General features: G+C 48.0%; 1 protein-coding gene across 1 annotated transcript in view; it reads left to right on the top strand.

Moving 5' to 3' along the window:
* The first annotated feature begins 1,703 nt into the window (after nt 1–1,703).
* Nucleotides 1,704–17,657, top strand: part of CMTM7 (CKLF like MARVEL transmembrane domain containing 7) — a 66,597-nt gene continuing 50,643 nt past the window's right edge. The window contains exon 1 of the mRNA XM_030932697.1: nt 1,704–2,100. Within this exon, the coding sequence (XP_030788557.1) occupies nt 1,942–2,100 (159 nt within the window). The 5' untranslated portion in view covers nt 1,704–1,941. The remainder of the gene's footprint in view (nt 2,101–17,657) is intronic.

Below are 17,657 nucleotides of genomic sequence, written 5' to 3' on the forward strand. Positions count from 1 at the left end.
CTAGCCAGATTTTTGGATGTTATCTCCAAATGAATAAATATAAGTATGGCCACAGGGACACTGCTCAACAGGAACATGGATAACATACCTCGTTTTGGTAGTCCTGTTTGGGCCTGTCTTCATTTTTATGTTTTTTTCTTTTTCTTTTTAAGAGATAGGGTCTCACTCTGTCCCCCAGACAAGAGTGCAGTGGCAAGATCATAGCTCACTGCAACCTCGAACTCCTGGCCTCCAGGGATCCTCATGCCTTGACTTCCCAAAGTGCTGGGATTATAGGCGTGAGCCACCACGCCTGGCCTCTTCATTTTTCAAACAACCCAGAAGGGATACAGAATAGAATGTCACTTGGATAGCTGTTTGACAGCTTTTTCTTTTTCTTTTCTTTTTTTTTTTTTAATTGAGGCAAGGTCTTGCTTTGTGGCCCAGGCTGGAGTGCAATGCCGCTGTCATGGCTCACTGCAGCCTCAACCTCCTGGGCTCAAAGGCTCCTCCTGCCTCAGCCTCCTGAAACAGGCATGTGCCACTGTGCCCAGCTAATTAATTAATTTATTTATTTATTTATTTATTTATTTATTGAGAGGGAGTCTCGCTCTGTCGCCAGGCTGGAGTGCAGTGGTGCAAGCTCCGCTCACTGCAAGCTCCGCCTCCCAGGTTCACGCCATTCTCAGCATCCCGAGTAGCTGTGACTACAGGTGTCCACCACCACGCCTGGCTAATTTTTTTGTATTTTTAGTAGAGACGGGGTTTCACCGTGTTAGCCAGGACGGTCTCGATCTCCTGACCTCGTGATCCGCCCGCCTCGTCCTCCCAAAGTGCTGGAATGACAGCTGTGAGCCACCGCGCCCAGCCCAGCTAATTTATTTTTATTTTTTGTTTTTTGTAGAAATGGGATCTGGCCATGTTGCCCATGCTGACAGCTTCTAATAGAAGCAAATATATGCTCCCCTTGTAACCAGTAAGTTCACTTGCAGATATTTATCCCAGAGAAATGAGAGTTTGTATCCACCAAAAAAAAAACTTGTAACAGAATAGTCACTATAGCCAGAAAAGAAATGAGGGAGGTGGGAAAGGAGGGAGGGAGGGAGGGAGGGAGGGAGAGAGGCAGGCAAGCAGGCAGGCAGGCAGGTAGGAAGCAAGCTAGGTGTCCATCAACTGGGTAAACTTTTTAAAAATACGGTATCTTTATACAGTGGAGTACTACTCAGCAATAAAAAGGAAGGAACTGATATGAACTACTTATATTCCCAACAGGATGGATCTTCTAATTTGTTATGTTGAATGAGAATACTCTGTATTCAAGTTTATGAAGTACAAGGACAGGCAAAATAAACCTACAGTGACAGAAAGCAGAATACACTGTAGTGGTTGCCTGAGGCTGGATGGGGAGAGGTCTTAAGAATGGGGACAGGGAAGGAAGGTAGGTCAGGAAGGCCCACCACGGAACTTTCTGGGGTGATGGGCACGCTCTATTTGTTGATGTGGGCGACGGTTACACAGGTGTACATACATATAAAAATTAGTGGAGCTGAACACGTAAGGTCTGGGCATCGCACTGTATGTAAGTTAAACTTCAGTCAAGTGCTCTCAGCACACATCCGCAGCCACACCCACACAAAATCCCAGGAGGCTCAGTACCAGCTGTGGTCCGGGCCTTACCCACTTCGGAGAGGCCACGACCCAAGGCATCCGGTTTCCTCTCGCTCCAGTTCAACTTCCGCGCATCTACGAGGGCCGGGACTGCAGCTACCTTTCTGGAAGGCGCCTGCCGGCCAGTCACCGGCTGAATCCCGCCGTAGGCGGCTCCCAATCTCCGGCTGCGGGGCAGGGACCCGGGCGCCCCGCCCTCGCCAGCGCCCGCCCCCCGCCCGCCCCCGGTCCGCCCTCCGTATCTGGCCCCTGGGCAGCTGTCCCGGGAGGCGGCCAGCGAGTTGGGGCCGCGCGATGTCGCACGGAGCCGGGCTCGTCCGCACCACGTGCAGCAGCGGCAGCGCGCTCGGACCCGGGGCCGGCGCGGCCCAGCCCAGCGCGAGCCCCTTGGAGGGGCTGCTGGACCCCAGCTATCCCCGGACCCAGGCGGCCCTGCTGAAAGTGGCGCAGATGGTAAGTTAGCGCGGGGCGCGAGGCCGAGGTCCCACGAGGCGTCCCGGGAAAGCAGGGGTCGGGGAGCGGACGCGCCAGGCGGCTGGACCCGGCCGGAGCCCAGGGAGCATCGCGCAGCGGGCGGGGGACCGCGTCGCTAAAGTTCGCGGCAGGCTTCCTCCGGGAAAGTTGCTGCCGCAGCCCCGGCGCTGGAGCTCAGTCCGCCGCGCTGGAGCTCAGCCCCCAGCGCCGCCCCCGACCTTGCTCCCGCGGACCCAGGTCGCCAGGCTTGCAAGTTTCTCCTTCCATCCCCCTGCGGAGCCTGACCCTCCTACTGACTGAAGCCACGGGCAAAGTTCCTTTTCGTCTTTCTTCCTCTTCTCTGGGCCGCGCCGCTTCGAACCCGAGTCGGGGGTGGAAGAGTCGCCCAGGCGGCGGCGCTGAGGCAGCGAAACCCTACCTCCTCCCCGTCCACGGCCTCCTCTTTCCTCTGAACCCAGCGCAGCAGGGCTTCCCTGCTGTGTGTGCAGTTTCTCTCGAGGGAGGAGGTCAGAGGGTCTTGCGTTCCATGGTAGGGAAAAAGAACTGGGACCACTGAGACGGCCGTCCTGGTCCCCTGTGCTCTCAAGTTCCGAGGGAGGGCTCGGGTCTCAGGGGACTCTGGAGGGCAGGTGGTCAGCTGGGAAAGGCCTGTTCTCAGGGGCTGGTACTCATGTGGGGGAGCCAGACTGTTGAATGGGAGTCACCCGTGGAGCCAGGCAGGATGAGTGTCTGGGCTTGGACTGTGACCAGCTCAGCACAAGGGTTTTCTACCAGGGCAGACGTTGCCTGGCCGATTCTCTTGTTCCCCACTCTTTTCTTTTCTCCCTTCCCGTTTTTTTCTTCTTTAAAAAACACCTTTTCCGTTTGTATGATGTGTTTTGAAACTGGGTTGGGCTGTTTGTGACTCTCCACCATTGTAATGTTTGCACCAAGAATGGTGGGGAGGGGAGCGGTAAGTTTCAAAAAGAGGTGTGGGGAAAGGAGTATGGGGCTTGGACAAGGTCACAGACCCAGAAGCTGGGGCCTACTAAGGTGGACTGGCCCCAGGGGGTTGGGCACAGGACGTCTGTGCATCCGTAGCACTGCTATTCCAGACACTGAGTGTGCATAAGGTGGCCCTCATGTCTTGCTTGGGCCAGACCTAAAGACAAGGGGCGCTGAGTTCCTGCCTCCCTAAGAAGGGTGTCTAGATAGACCAAAAATTAGGAATAGAGGCATTTTAGCAACGTACAAAAAAAATCTGGTGCTGAGCATTGTTGGGTTTGAGCAGGGCATTTTTTGGCCCAGGCTAAGAGATTTGATCAGCCAAATAGAAGAGATCAGCCCATCTCACCATCCTTAAAAGAAGGGCTGGGGTGAGACGGTCCCTTCCTGAGCATTGGAAGGGATGAGTTTGGTAGACAGAGAATGGGATCAGAAGCCTCCATCTTGGCCCATGAGTTTGCTGGACAAAGATATTGTGGGATGAAAAGTCTCCTTGTTGGTCTATGAGTTTGGTACACAAACATAATGGAGATGAAACCTGGGCAACATAGTGAGACTCCCATCTCTACAAAAAAAAATTTTAAACCTGGTGTGGTGACAGGGGCCTCTAGTCCCAGTTACTTGGGAGGCTGAGGTGAGAGGATTCATTGAGCCGAGAAGGTCAGTGAACTGCACCACTGCACTAGTCTGCATGACAGAGGGAGATCCTGTCTCAAAAAAAAAAAAAAAAAGGTACAAAGAAAGGGTAATGGAGATGAGAGGCCTTCATGTGGTCCATGATTTTGATGAATAAAGATATTGGGAGATGAGAAATCTCCATCTCATTTTAAGCTCCTCAGCTAGCCTCTGGTCTGTGGCCCTTGGGGCAATTTACAAGTGACAAGAGTGGGGCCTGTTGTTCCAAAAAAGAGAACAAAGACTTGAAGAATTTCTTTATGTGGCTCCTGCTTCTCTGTGTGCCCCTCTTAAAACCATGCTGAGGAGTCTTACACTTGCCCTGGAGGGTTCCCCATCACTGCTGCAGGCTTGTTTGATCAGATCCTCTGGGAGCAAAGTTGCCCTTGCAGGATGGCCATGTGAGTCCTAGTTAGGGCTATCTGCTTGGGCCTCTTGTCTAACTCCTCCCTATTTTCCCCCTTCTCCTCTTTTCTAAGGCTCTGCTTGGGCATTTGAGGTTCATTTGTCTTCTTTGCTGGAAAATGCTTGTTTAGCCAAGTTTTAACTTTGGGGAAGGACAGAAGCAGCTAAATTAATGCCACCCACTGGGCTCTCTTTCTATGGGTCTCTCATTTTGACCATTGATTTCTCAGTTGCATGCTGAACAGGCTGACCCTTTTGTCCTCAGCTTCTCATGAAATGTTTTCATCATGATCTGATCAATAGATCTGCCAACACGGTGTCTTAAGAAATCGCTGCAAAGGCGATTGGAGAATGACTTCCCTTGTCTTGGGCCTCTTCTGGGTCCACCATTACTAGAAAATGAGTTTCTAAGTGAATATGTATACTTGACATGTCATTTATACATGTGTAAGTTTTATAATCTTCTGGCCATGATAATTCAGTTTCTTTGGTCTTCCTTTTCAGAGTAGAGACACAGTCACAAGTTTTGACTTTTGGCTTTAAAGGACTCTTTTTTCTTTCTTTTTCTTTTTCTTTTTTTTCGAGATGGAGTCTCGCTCTGTCACCCAGGCTGGAGTGCTGGAGTGCAGTGGCGCCATCTCAGCTCAATGCAAGCTCCACCTCCTGGGTTCACGCCATTCTCCTGCCTCAGCCTCCTGAGGTAGCTGGGACTACAGGCGCCCACCACTATGCCCAGCTAATTTTTTTTTTTTTTTTTTTTGTATTTTTTAGTAGAGACGGGGTTTCACTCTGTTAGCCAGGATGGTCTCGATCTCCTGACCTCATGATCCGCCCACCTTGGCGTCTCACAGTGCTGCGATTACAGGCGTGAGCCACCGCGCCTGGCCTTTTCTTTCTTTCTTGAGAGGGAGTCTTGCTCGGTCGCCAGGCTGGAGTTCATTGGCACAATCTCAGCTCACTGCAACCTCCACCTCCCGAGTTCAATCAATTCTCCTGTCTCAGCCTCACGAGTAGCTGGGACTACAGGCACGCAGTACCACACCCAGCTAATTTTTGTATTTTTAGTAGAGATGGGGTTTCCCATGTTGGCCAGGATGGTCTCGATCTCTTGACCTCATGATGCACCCCCGCCTGTGCCTCCCAAAGTGCTGGGATTACAGGCGTGAGCTGCTGTGCCTGGCTAAATGACTCTTTTTTTTTTTTTTTTTTGAGAGAGACAGAGGGTCTTGCTCTGTTGCCCAGGCTGGAGGACAGTGGTGTCATCATGGCTCACTGCAGCCTTGACCTCCTGGGCTTGGTGGTTGTCCTCCCTCAGTCTCCTAAGTAGCTGGGACTATAGGCACCCACCATGATGCCCAGCTACATTTTGTATTTTTTGATACAGATAGGGTTTCGTTATGTTGCCCAGACTGGTCTTGAACTTGGGGGTTCAAGGGATCTGTCCACCTCGGCCTCCCCAAGTGCTGGGATTACAGGCGTGAGCCACTGCACCTGTATGAGACTCTTTTTTTAATAGCTATATTTTTTTAGCCCTATTACTGTCCTTGATAATGTTCTAGTAATTATATACTATATACCATTTTATATGGTGTATATCTCATGAAACGTGTGTATAATCTCATGAAATGTTTCTAAGAATCCAGTGAAGTAACATGTTTGATAGGTAAGGAAACTGGCTAAAGAGTTAAAGAGACACTAAAGTCACACATCTGTTAGCAGTAGTGGTGGAACCGATCCAGGCCTAATGGCCTGATCTCTAAAACTCATAACTCTGGCAGAGTTGTTGCTTGTTAATAGTTCTAGGGAAATAAAAGCCACAGTGAGATAACACTTCACACCCACGGAGATGACAATAGAAAATAACAAGTGATGAAGATGTGGAGGATGTGAAGAAATTGGAACTCTGATACAGTGCTGATGAGAATGCAAAAATGGTGCAGCCACTTTGGGAAACTGTGCAGTTTCTCAAAAATTACCATGTGACCCAGCACTTCTACTCCCAGCTCTACCCAAGAAAAATGAAAACAGATGTCCACATGAAGACTTAGACGTTCATATGTGTTCATAATAGTATTATTCATAATAACCAGAAAATGAAAACAACACAGCTGCCCATCAAATGATGAATGTATAAGCAGCAACTAAAACTAAGTGGTACATTCATACAATTGAATATTATTCAGTCATAACAAGGGAGAATAAAGTACTGATGCCTGTAACCATATAGATAACCATGAAAACACTAAGGTGTGAAAAAAAGCCAATCACAAAAGACCACGTGTTATATGATTCCATTTATATGAAATGTCCAGAATAGGCAAATGCATAGACACAAAAAGTAGATTAGTGGTTACCTAGGTCAGGGAGCAGGGGTTGAAAGGAAATGGGATGTGACTGCTATAATGGATACGGGGTTTCTTTTGGCGGTGATGAAAATGTTCAAAAAATTGGTGACAGTGCCTGGTGCGGTGGGTCATGCCTGTAATCCCAGCACTTTGGGAGGCCAAGATGGGTGGATCACCTGAGGTCAGGAGTTCGAGACCAGCCTGACCAATATGGTGAAGCCCTGTCTCTACTAAAAAATACAAAAATTAGCTGGATGTGGTGGCAGGCGCCTGTAATCCCAGCTACTGGGGAGGCTGAGGCAGAAGAATTGCTTGAATGCGGGAGGCAGAGGTTGCAGTGAGCTGAGATTGCGTCACTGTACTCTAACCTGGGTGACAGAGCCAGACTCTGCCTCAAAAACAACAACAACAACAACAGCAACAACAAAATTGGTGATGGTGATAGTTGCACAACTCTGTGAATATATTAAAAACCACTGAGATTTACACTTTAAATGAGTGAACTGGATGGTATGTAATTATGTAAATAGACCTGTGGATGAGTGTGAGGGGCAAGGTGCTCTGCATGCAGCCACTGGGTGTGGGGAGGCAACAGCTACACTTCAGGAATCCCTGCGGTGTTTCCGCCACATCCACTCCTAGAAGAAGGGGTGTCCCCTGCAGGAGTCACAAAAGGTGGGCTGAAGGGCATCCCCTGAGTGCCTGAAGGGTCTGAGCTGAAAGGGATGCTCTGGGGTCTGAAGGGGTCTAGATATCTTTGCTGTGGGATTAAGGAGACCCCAGGATGAGGCTTGTGGCCCTACCAACACTCTCTATCTATTTGTTCATTCAGCAGACATTTATAACTGCCACATTCATCTCCATTTGTGCAGAAGCAGATGACTGTGACGAAGTTCTTGCCCTCAAGTAATCTGTGGTTCAGCTTGTCATGGGAAGAGGGGTCTTGTCCCAGATCCCAACAGCCGGTTCTTGGATCTCGTGCAGAAAAAAAATCGGGGCAAGTTGTAGAGTATAGGGAAGTCAAGATAGTCTACTAGAGACTACTCAATTACAGAGTAGGGAGTCTTCAGAAAGCAAAAGGAGGAACGCACCCATTGCAAATACAATGCTTGCTTATACAGGTTATCAAAAATAGTGTACTTTATTACAAAAGCTTGTGGTCAGCTTGTGACAAGCTATTAGTATTGTTACTTTCCTATGTGATTATTGATCTTAGCAAGAATTTATGAGTGGGCCATTATTTTAAAAGCAGAACCTATTCTTAAACTAAGAATACTTTTTCTTCTTAAAGTACTGGGACATTTCCATAAGTTCTGGGTCTTTATTTAGTTAGTTAATATTGTTAACTCGGGCCGGGTACGGTGGCTCACGCCTGTAATCCCAGCACTTTGGGAGGCCGAGGCGGGCAGATCACTAGGTCAGGAGATAGAGACCATCCTGGCTAACACGGTGAAACCCCGTCTCTATTAAAAATTCAAAATATTAGCCGGGCGTGGTGGCACACGCCTGTAGTCCCAGCTACTCAGGAGGCTGAGGCAGGAGAATCGCTTGAACGCGGGAGGCAGAGGTTGCAGTGAGCTGAGATCGTGGCATTGCACTCCAGCCTGGCAACAGAGTGAGACTCTGTCTTAAAAAAAAAAAAATTATTAACTCATTCCCTCAGCCATAAACATCTGTGACCGAGAGTGCCCAACCCCCCGGGAATGTAACCTAGCAGATTCGGCTTTCTCTCGGCCTTTATTCAAGATGGAGTCACTCTGGTTAGGATGCCTCTGACAAGCTGAGGGGATGAACAAGTACCAAAATTGGCTGCTCAGGAAGGTAAAAGTTCTGATAGTTGCCCACCTTATGGAAGAGGGTCAGAGGGCAAAGGTGATATTTAAATTGCATCTTGACAGATGAGTGTAAGTTTTTCAGGTTGGGAGTGGCTCATTTACCCCTTTACTGCCTTTATTCAGTATATGTTTAAGTCAGAGATAAGTGATATGTTAGGGATGGGAAGGAAAAAGATGTAGCAAGAAATGAGCCAGTATTGGGGTAATTATCTTAATCATCCCATCCCAGACATTTAGAAATGGGTGCCATCTTATCCATTGAGCATCTGCTATGCTCTTAATCTTATGTTATGTGAAATACAGCTATTAACAAGATAGACTCTTTCTGCCTGTGCAGCAAAACAGACTGTGACATTTGCATAACCATAACATGGACAGAGAATCAGAATGTATTTCACAAGCGGCAGTGATGGAAATCTAAATGTCTTCCGGGAGGTTCATTTATTTATTTGGCACATATTTGTTGATCACCTGCTGTGATCAGCTAACTAGTAGGTGATCACGACTGTGTGCTAGGGCACTGTGGAAAGAAGACAGATGAGCCCCTGCCCCTTTATACTCAAATAGAGAAAATAAACATTAATCGAAATGGTTATGAATATGTAATTACAAACCGGTTCCAAATTATGAAGGAGAAGTACTCAGTGGTATAGAGCATATACTAGGGTGTGTGACCTTTTGGGGATTAGGAATGGTGTTTCTGAGGAAGGGACATCTGATGTGAGCATGAGGAAATTGCATCACAAGCAGAAGAAAGAGCATTGGCTGGCGCAGTGGCTCATGCCTGTAATCCCAGCACTTTGGGAGGCCGAGGCAGGTGGATGGCTTGAGCCCAGGAGTTTGAGACCATCCTGGGCAACATGGTGAAACCCAGTCTCTACAAAAAATACAAAAATTAGATGGGTGTGGTAGCACGTGCCTGTAGTCCCAGCTACTCAGGAGGGTGAGATGGGAGGATCGCTTCAGAGGTCTAGGCTGCAGTGAGTGGTGATCGCCACTGCACTCCATACAGCCTAGGTGACAGAATGAGACCCTGTCTTCCCATTCCCCCAAAAAAGAAAAGAAAGAGCCTGGACCCTGGCTCTTAGTGGAGGGAGGAGTCTCTCTAGGGCTGGAGGGGAGAGAACAGGGTGGGAGTATTGGGAATGAGACTGGAGGTATGCAGGGACCAGACCCCAGGGTCTGCCAAATCTTGGTGAATATATAGTCCTTAGTCGAAGAAAAATCAGCAAAACATCCTATCAACTCACCATTCATGAAGTGACTCCTAACTAGGGGCTGTACTGCCCCCTAGGGGTTATTTTAGAATATTATGGAACTTTTTTTTTTTGATTGTCACAGGGATTAGGGTTATATTACATATACAGTTTATTCATTTCAGAATAGTAATGCAAACTGGAATTTTGACAGTGCAATTTTGACAGTGCAAAATACTTTATATCCTAAAAGGGTGTTTTGTCTGAAATAAGATGGAAGGAACCTTCCCAGACTGGGTGCTAGGGGGAGTACACTAAGGTTTCTTGTCAGGAGAGTGGGTCCTACAGACCCTCTAAGAGGCCTGGGCAATTCCAGGCTTCACTTTGGGAGTTCACAGCTTCGGTGCCAAGTGGAATTCAGCTGTGGGGGATGTCTGCCTCTGGTGTAGCAGTGAATAGACCTGTTAGCACAGAATAGCCCAGCATCATCCAGAAAGACCCGCCCCTTTATGTTCTGCTTTAGACCTGTATGGCGGGGGTGAGGCAGGGGTCTAGTTTGGTTCCCAAGTGCAGTTTGCACACCCACGTCCTACTTCCTGGAAGTTGGAGAGTAAAAAGCAGCAAAGAACCTAACTGCCAAGATTCTTTGACCTCAGCCCATTCCTGACAAGAAACTACTTTCCATCAGTGACCAAACAAATGCAAAAATAAAATATAATAAAATCAGTTACTGACTTTATTCCTGCTAACAAAAGTAATACTTGTTCATTATGGAAACTTTGGGGAGCACAAGAAGAAAATAGATTCACCCGCTCCCTCTTCCCCAAGACTAAAAAGTAAGACTATTTTATAGTAGATACACATAATTTTGGTGGTGGGTTTTTGTTTTTTTTTAATTTAAGAGACAGAGTCTCACTCTGTTGCCCGGGTTGGAGTGCAATGGTGTGATCTCAGAGTGCAGAGGTGCGGTTTCGGCCCACTGCAACTTCTGCCTCCCAGGATCAAGCGATTTTCCTGCCTTAGCCTCCCAAGTAGCTGGGATTACAGGCATGTGCCACCACACCCGGCTAATTTTTGTATTTTTAGTAGAGATGGGGTTTCTCCATGTTGGCCAGGCTGGTCTCGACCCCCTGACCTCAGGTGATCCACCTGCCTTGGCCTCCCAAAGTGCTAAGATTACAGGCGTGAGCCACCATGCCCGGCTGGTGGTGTTTTGCTTTAAACAAAACTAGGATGATTCTATACATATTTGTAAATGCTTTTCTTTTTTTCTTCTTCTTTTTTTTTTTTTTTTTTGAGATGGAGTTTCGCTATGTTGCCCAAGCCAGAGTGCAATGGTGCAGGCTCACTGCAACCTCTGCCTCCCGGGTTCAAGCCATTCTCCTGCCTCAGCCTCCCGAGTAGCTGGGACTACAGATATAGGCCACCACGCCTAGCTAATTATTGTATTTTTAGTAGAGACGGGGTTTCACCATGTTAGCAAGGATGGTCTCAATCTCCTGACCTCGTGATCCGCCCACCTCGGCCTCCCAAAAGTGCTGGGATTACAGGCATGAACCACCATGCGTGGCTGTAAATGCTTCTCTTGCTGTTTGTTTAATGTGTGGTGCATTTTGTTCGTCTGCAGTTTGGTTTCTAAGAGTGCTGTCGTAGCCAGTCATGGAGGTACCGTGGTTGTGTGTACCATGGTACACTGTGGCTCAGGGAGCTTCCAGTTCTGCCTGCATACAAAGGAGGCTGTGATGAACCTCCTTGTAGAGAATCCTGGTGTACACGTCTGTAAATACTTCTTAAGGATAAATGGCACTGACCTTTTCCGAGAGAGAAATGAAGTGCCTCTTGCCCTACTCAGGTGGCTGGCATAAAACAATTCTCTAGACTTTTTAACATCTAGAAATTAATGAGTGCCCCTTTATCATCCAGGAGTTTCAAGGAGCCAAGTGCAGTAGTAATAGTATTTAAGCTGTAATCGTATTTTTGGTGTCTGATGATTTGGAAAAGGAACAGTGACAGACTAGAAAATTCAAAAATGCTTTTAAATGTTCTCGTACTTAAGTAATGGCCTCTATCTATCTGCATATATTTGAAGAATGGAAGTTCCACTCTTGTGGAAGACCTTATCTATTGAGGCAGCAGAGCTTAAGGCTTTAGTAATCACTGGCAAGAATTCCCATCCAGGACACCTCAAATAACCACTTACACTCCGGCTGGGAATCACTGGTCGGAGTGAGGCGATAGGGATGGAAACACCAGCCCAAGGTCCTCCAGGCTGCCCGGCAGCCAGGGCGAAAGGGGGTAGAGGAGGGGTTCGGGGTTGGTTTTCTCCACTGCAGGGGCCCTAGAGACCCCCGCCCCCGCCAGCACGCCAGGACCCTGGAATCCTGGGGGATTCCCTGTGTGGGCCGGTGTATTTATTTAAATTCTCGTTGCAGCGAAGGCCGCCCTTCTGTCTTCCTGCCAGCCCTGGCGCTTCCTGTGCAGCGCCACTGGACAGCCATCTGTTTCCTCCCCTCTGCCATCTGCCTCGCGCCCGGCCCAGCGTGCGGCCCTGGAAGCCTGGCTCGGCCGCCGCCCGCGCACGCTGGCCTTCTTTGTTACCACTTTGGCTCAGTGGTTTCCTGGGCTCGCTGCTCATTCCCTGGCAGGGCTTGCCGCGTCCGCGGCGACTCCTGGGATCGGCAGAGGCCTGGCTTCGAGCCCAGCGCCGGCAGCAGCCTGGGGGCTGCGGAGGGGAAAAGGGCCTGAGACGCGGGCACTGCTCCAGGCACCCCGCGTTCCTGGGCGGAAATCGCGAGCAGAGCCCTTCTCAGCCTCCTGCAGAAAACGCGCCTCACCTGGCTTGTGTTTAAATCAGCAAGGGCAGTGACGCGGCTCTTCCTTTTCCTGGGGCATTCACCCTCCTCCCTCTGCCAAGCCCTCTCTCTTTAGTTTACTTTAAGCAAAGGTTTTGTTTGTTTATTTGTTTGTTTGGTTGGGTTTTTTTGAGACGGAGTCTAAAGTCTCCAGTCTGTCGCCCAGACTGGAATGCAGTGGTGCAATCTTGGCCCACTGCAACCTCCTCCTGCCGGGTTAAAAAAGATTCTCCTGCCTCAGCCCTCCCAGGTAGCTGGGGCTCTAGGCGCCGGCCATCACGCCCAGCTAATTTTTATGTTTTTAGTAGAGACGGGGTTTCTTCATGGTGGCCAAAGTGGTCTCGAACTCCTGACCTAAAGTGATCCACCCGCCTTGGCCTCCCAAAGTGCTGGGATTACAGGCGCCCTGCCAGTTTACTTCAGATGGTTAGAAAGACCGATTGATAACCAGAAAGGCGGTAACCCGCAGTTTCCACTTACTACTTCCAAAGGGTTGCTCTGAAGCTTAAAAGCTGTGTCATGCTTATTTATTTTATTTTATTTTATTTTTCGAGACAGAATCTCGCTCTGTCGCCCAGGCTGGAGTGCAATGGCGTGATCTCAGCTCACTGTAACCTTCGCCTCCCGGGTTCCAGCAATTCTCCTGCCTCAGCCTCCCGAGTAGCTGGGATTACAGGCTCCCGCCACTGCGCTTGGCTAACTTTTGTATTTTTAGTAGAGAGGGGTTTCACTATGTGGCCAGGCTGGTATCGAACTCCTGACCTTGTGTTCTGCCCACCTTGGCCTCCCAAAGTGTTGGGATTGCAGGCGTGAGCCACCATGCCCGGCCGCTCATTTTTTTTAAAGAGAAAAATGAAGTTCCTTCTGAAATAAATGGGAAGGGAAAAAGGAGAAAGTAATTAAATGCTTTTGGGTACAGAGTGAAGTGGAGCCTTCTGGAAAGCAGAATTACTGTAGTGTGACCTCTGAATACTTTCAGTCTCTTCTTCCTCTTCAGATTTCCTTTATTCCCTGAGAAGCCAGCGCCAGCTCTCAACATTGTGAAGAAGCCTCTTTAAACGTTTCCTCTAAAGTTGTGAGAGTGGTACTTAACTAAATAACAGCACTTTGACTTCTTTAGGTGACAGCCACTGGGCTAGGTGGTTTTTGTTTTGTTTTGTTTTGCTTTTGGTTGTTCTTGTTTGTTTTTGAGACAGGGTCTCACTTTGTCATCCACGCTGGAGTGCAGTGGCGCTATCTCTGCTCACTGCAGCCTTGACCTCCTTGGCTCAAGTGATCTTCCTGCCTCAGCCTCCCTAGTATTAACAGCTGGGGCCACAGGCGCAGGCCACCATGCCTATCTAATTTTTTATAGAGACAGTGTTTTGCCGTGTTGCTAAGGCTAGTCTTGAACTCCTAGGCTCAAGCAATCAGCTCACCTTGGCCCCGCAAAGTGCTGGGATTACAGGCATGAGCCACGGTGCCGGCTGGGCTAGGTATTTTTTTATATGTGTTACCTTGCTTAATCCTTACAACAATATTATGGGGTGGGTCGTATCATTATCTCCAATTCACCGAGGAAACTGAGGCACAGAGTCATAAATACTGAAGGTGGATTTGATTTGGAGCCAGGCGGTCCAAGTCCACCACTTGAGCTCTTAAAAGGACAATTTGGGGTATTTTTTTCATGATGATTATGTTGTGTATATTGTCCTGTGTCATTAAACGCTGTTTGAAAATGGTGTTTTGATCACTGCATTCAGTCCGTTACTTGGTCGTACTGTATGTTCGTTTGGCTCTTGCTTGATAGGCAGGCTGTGGCAGATCTAGAAGGGGATGCTATGAGACATAACAGCAGGTGCTAGTGATGACTTCATCCTTTGCCAGAGATGAATTCAACTGGAGTGGGGAAAACCCCTCCCTGGGGTATTGAACGGACTAAGTATATGCCATATTTTAGGAAGGATTTTCACATTACCCAACATTATTATTATCTTCATTTTTAAGTTCTAAGTTCCTCCAGGAAGGACTGGGAAGAGAGAGGGGATCTAAAGTTACAATTCCTGCTCTACTATGTCTGGTGATTTTACATGCAATTTCCCTTTGTTTAACCTTTTCTTCCTTTTTTTTTTTTTTCTTTTTTCTTTTTTTTTGGAGACAGAGTCTCACTCTCTTGCCCAGACTGGAGTGCGGTGACTTGATCTCGGCCCACTGCAACCTCTACCTCCCAGGTTCAAGCAATTATCTTGCCTCAGCCTCCTGAGTAGCTGGGATTGCAGTTGCATGCCACCATGCCCTGCTAATTTTTGTAATTTTGTAGATATGGGATTTCACCATGTTGGCCATGCTGGTCTCGAACTCCTGACCTCAAGTAATCCCTGCTCCTTGGCCTCCCAAAGTGCTGGAGTTACAGGTGTGAGTCGCTGCACCCAGCCTGTTTAACTCTTCTAATGACTCTGTGAAGTATTCAGTTTTTCCTCCTTTTGGTTGAACAGAGCTGAGAGGTTAAAAGTTAAATACATAGCCATCCAAAGTTGAATACATCTATGAAGTTGTGGATCCAGCATTTGAACCTAGGTCCAGCAAGTCTTCTTTTTCCACTGTGGTGTGCTGTCTCTCTATGTACGGAAAGCAGTCCCCCACACTAGCCCACCATGGTACACACACCTGAGGGTGACTCCTAGTCAGTCACATCCTGTGTAAGTCCATCCTCTTGAGTGTGAGTGGAACCTCAGCCAGCAAGAAAACGGGACTTCAGGCTGGGTGCGGTGGCTCATGCCTGTAATCCCAGCACTTTGGGAGGCCAAGGTGGGCAGATCACGAGGTCAGGAGATCGAGACCATCCTGGCTAACAAAGTGAAACCCCATCTCTACTAAAAATACAACATAACCGGGCGTGGTGGTGGGCACCTGTAGTCCCAGCTACTTGGGAGGCTAAGGCAGGAGAATGGCGTGAATTCGGAAGGCGGAGCTTGCAGTGAGCCGAGATCACGCCACTGTGCTCCAGCCTGGGCGACAGAGCGAGACTCCGTTTCAAAAAAGAAAGAAAGAAAGAAAACGGGACTTCAGACCTGTGGCTACAAGAAACTGAAAGCCACTAAGAGCCATGTGAGCTCAGAAGAGGACCCCAAGCCTGGCCAACCTCTTGTTGCAGTCTTGTGAGACCCTGAACAGTGGACTTCTGCCCAGACTCCTCCTCTATGGAAACTATGAGATGATAAATGAATGTTGTGTTGAGGTGCCAAGTTTGTGGTATTTGGTTGTAGAGCAATAGATAACTAACACACTCACAAAAGCTTTTTTATCCTGCATCAAAGCTGGAGCTCTGATGGCTGCTCCTCAGCAAGGGAAGATGGAGCAATAGCAGTGCAGGGGGCAGCAGGGGCAGTGGCCACGTTTATCACTGGGCTCTGGTCACATAATCATTAGATTCATATGGAGTAAATCCATGTGTCAAGTTATTGCTTTTGGCATCCTGTGGCTTGTTTTACATGCAAGAACTCATTCATGATTACAATATCCCTATGAGATACTAGTATTCCCACTTTACAGATGAGGAAACTGAGGCAGGGAGTTTAATTATCTTGTCTGAGCCAAGTGTGGTGGTGCGCGCCTGTGAGCCCATCTACTCGAGAGGCTGAGGCATGAAGATTGCTTGAGCCCAGGAGTTCAAGGCTGCAGTGACCTCTGATCTGTGCCACTACACTTCAGCCTGGGTGACAGAGCATGAACCCATCTCTTGAAAAATTAAATAAACAAACAAATAAATATCTTGTAAGTTATACAAACTGACTCCATCTCCAGGCTGTCAGCCGCTTCTCCGTGGGGTTTTCTTGGAGCAAGTCCAAAGCAAAATCCTGATGCAAACAGTAACTGTGGTTGTACATTGTTAAGTTGTATTTACTTTTTTGAATAGGTAACATTTACATGATCAAGATTCGGAATGTACCAAAGTCCCCCAATTATCAGTTTTCCTCTCTGGAAATATACAGGAGGCTACTGGTGATACCAGTTTCTTGTGTAACCTTTAGGAGTTGTTTCACACTTCTGTGTCGGCCTCCCTTCCTGTGCCAGATAAGAGCATACCTACACTCACTGCTCTGTACTTTTATAACCTAACTTTCTGACTTGGAGGTAATTCCATATCCATTCAGAAAGTGTCCTCATTCTCCTCCTTTTTTATAGCTGCATTGTATTCCAGAGAATGGATTTACTGTATTTATTTAACTAGTCCCCTATTGACAGCCGTTTAGGGTATTTCCCCCTTTTGTTATCTAGCCTGCTGTAATGGTTACTCTTGTACATATCATAGTCTTGTGTATGTACAAGAATATGAGAAGGAGCAACTCCTGGAAGTGGAGGACCTGCTCCGAATGTTGCATGCGTTTGAACATTTTTTCATCTGTTCTAAAACTCAGCTTCTAAAACATCAACTTGTGATCTTCTCCCAGCAGGCTTTAGGGGTCTTCCATGTCTGCTGTCATGGAGAAGGACACTACTTAGTGTTGAGACAGTGTTCAGAGTTCCACTGCCCTCATATCCCACTCAAATTTCTTTAGCATATTAGGAACCAGAGAAGTCTAAGTCGGGAACAAGAAGACTTGCTTGACTAGCATTTTTCTTAGTGTTTCCCAAGATTCGTTAACATGGAGTGTTCAAGTCAGCTTCCCTAAAAGCAAAAGTAGATATGGGGATTCTTGTGCAACTGGTTTATTGAATGAGGAAAGAATACAAGGGTAGAAAGAGGAGGACAAAGACGAGTTTCAGAAGCCCAGCCTCAGCCTGATTCTATGGGGAACACTGGAGAATGAACTGCACCACAAAGATTGCCCTGTTCTGAGGCAAGGGAGCTGGGCTTTTGTACACCTTTCGTTGCCTACAGACCAGAAAGGAGGGTACATAAACTCCCAGGGATCTCTGAATCAGACAGCTCTAGTTGTCCAATGGAAACCACTAGCAGAAGGGTGCAAGCATAACAAGTTAGCAGCAGCATCTGCAGTAGCTGGGGGATGGATGCACAGACTTGGTGAAAGGGAACCTGGGAATCTGAACAGGGCACCAAGGGAGTCCCTGCTGGTATTCCATAGGAGCCATTTGAACTGTAGAATTGCCTCCCATCTATCTGGTGTCTGCCAAGTCTTTAAGCTGATGTACTCTGGGGACATACAAATCTGACCGCACCTTCCTTCCACTTGCAAACCTGGCTTATCTGTATTCTTGCCCAGACAGGCCCCTGGATCTGCCATGCCAGGCAGCTGCCTTACA

This window comes from Rhinopithecus roxellana, chromosome 1 (genome assembly GCF_007565055.1).
Source record: "Rhinopithecus roxellana isolate Shanxi Qingling chromosome 1, ASM756505v1, whole genome shotgun sequence".
NCBI lineage: Eukaryota > Metazoa > Chordata > Mammalia > Primates > Cercopithecidae > Rhinopithecus > Rhinopithecus roxellana.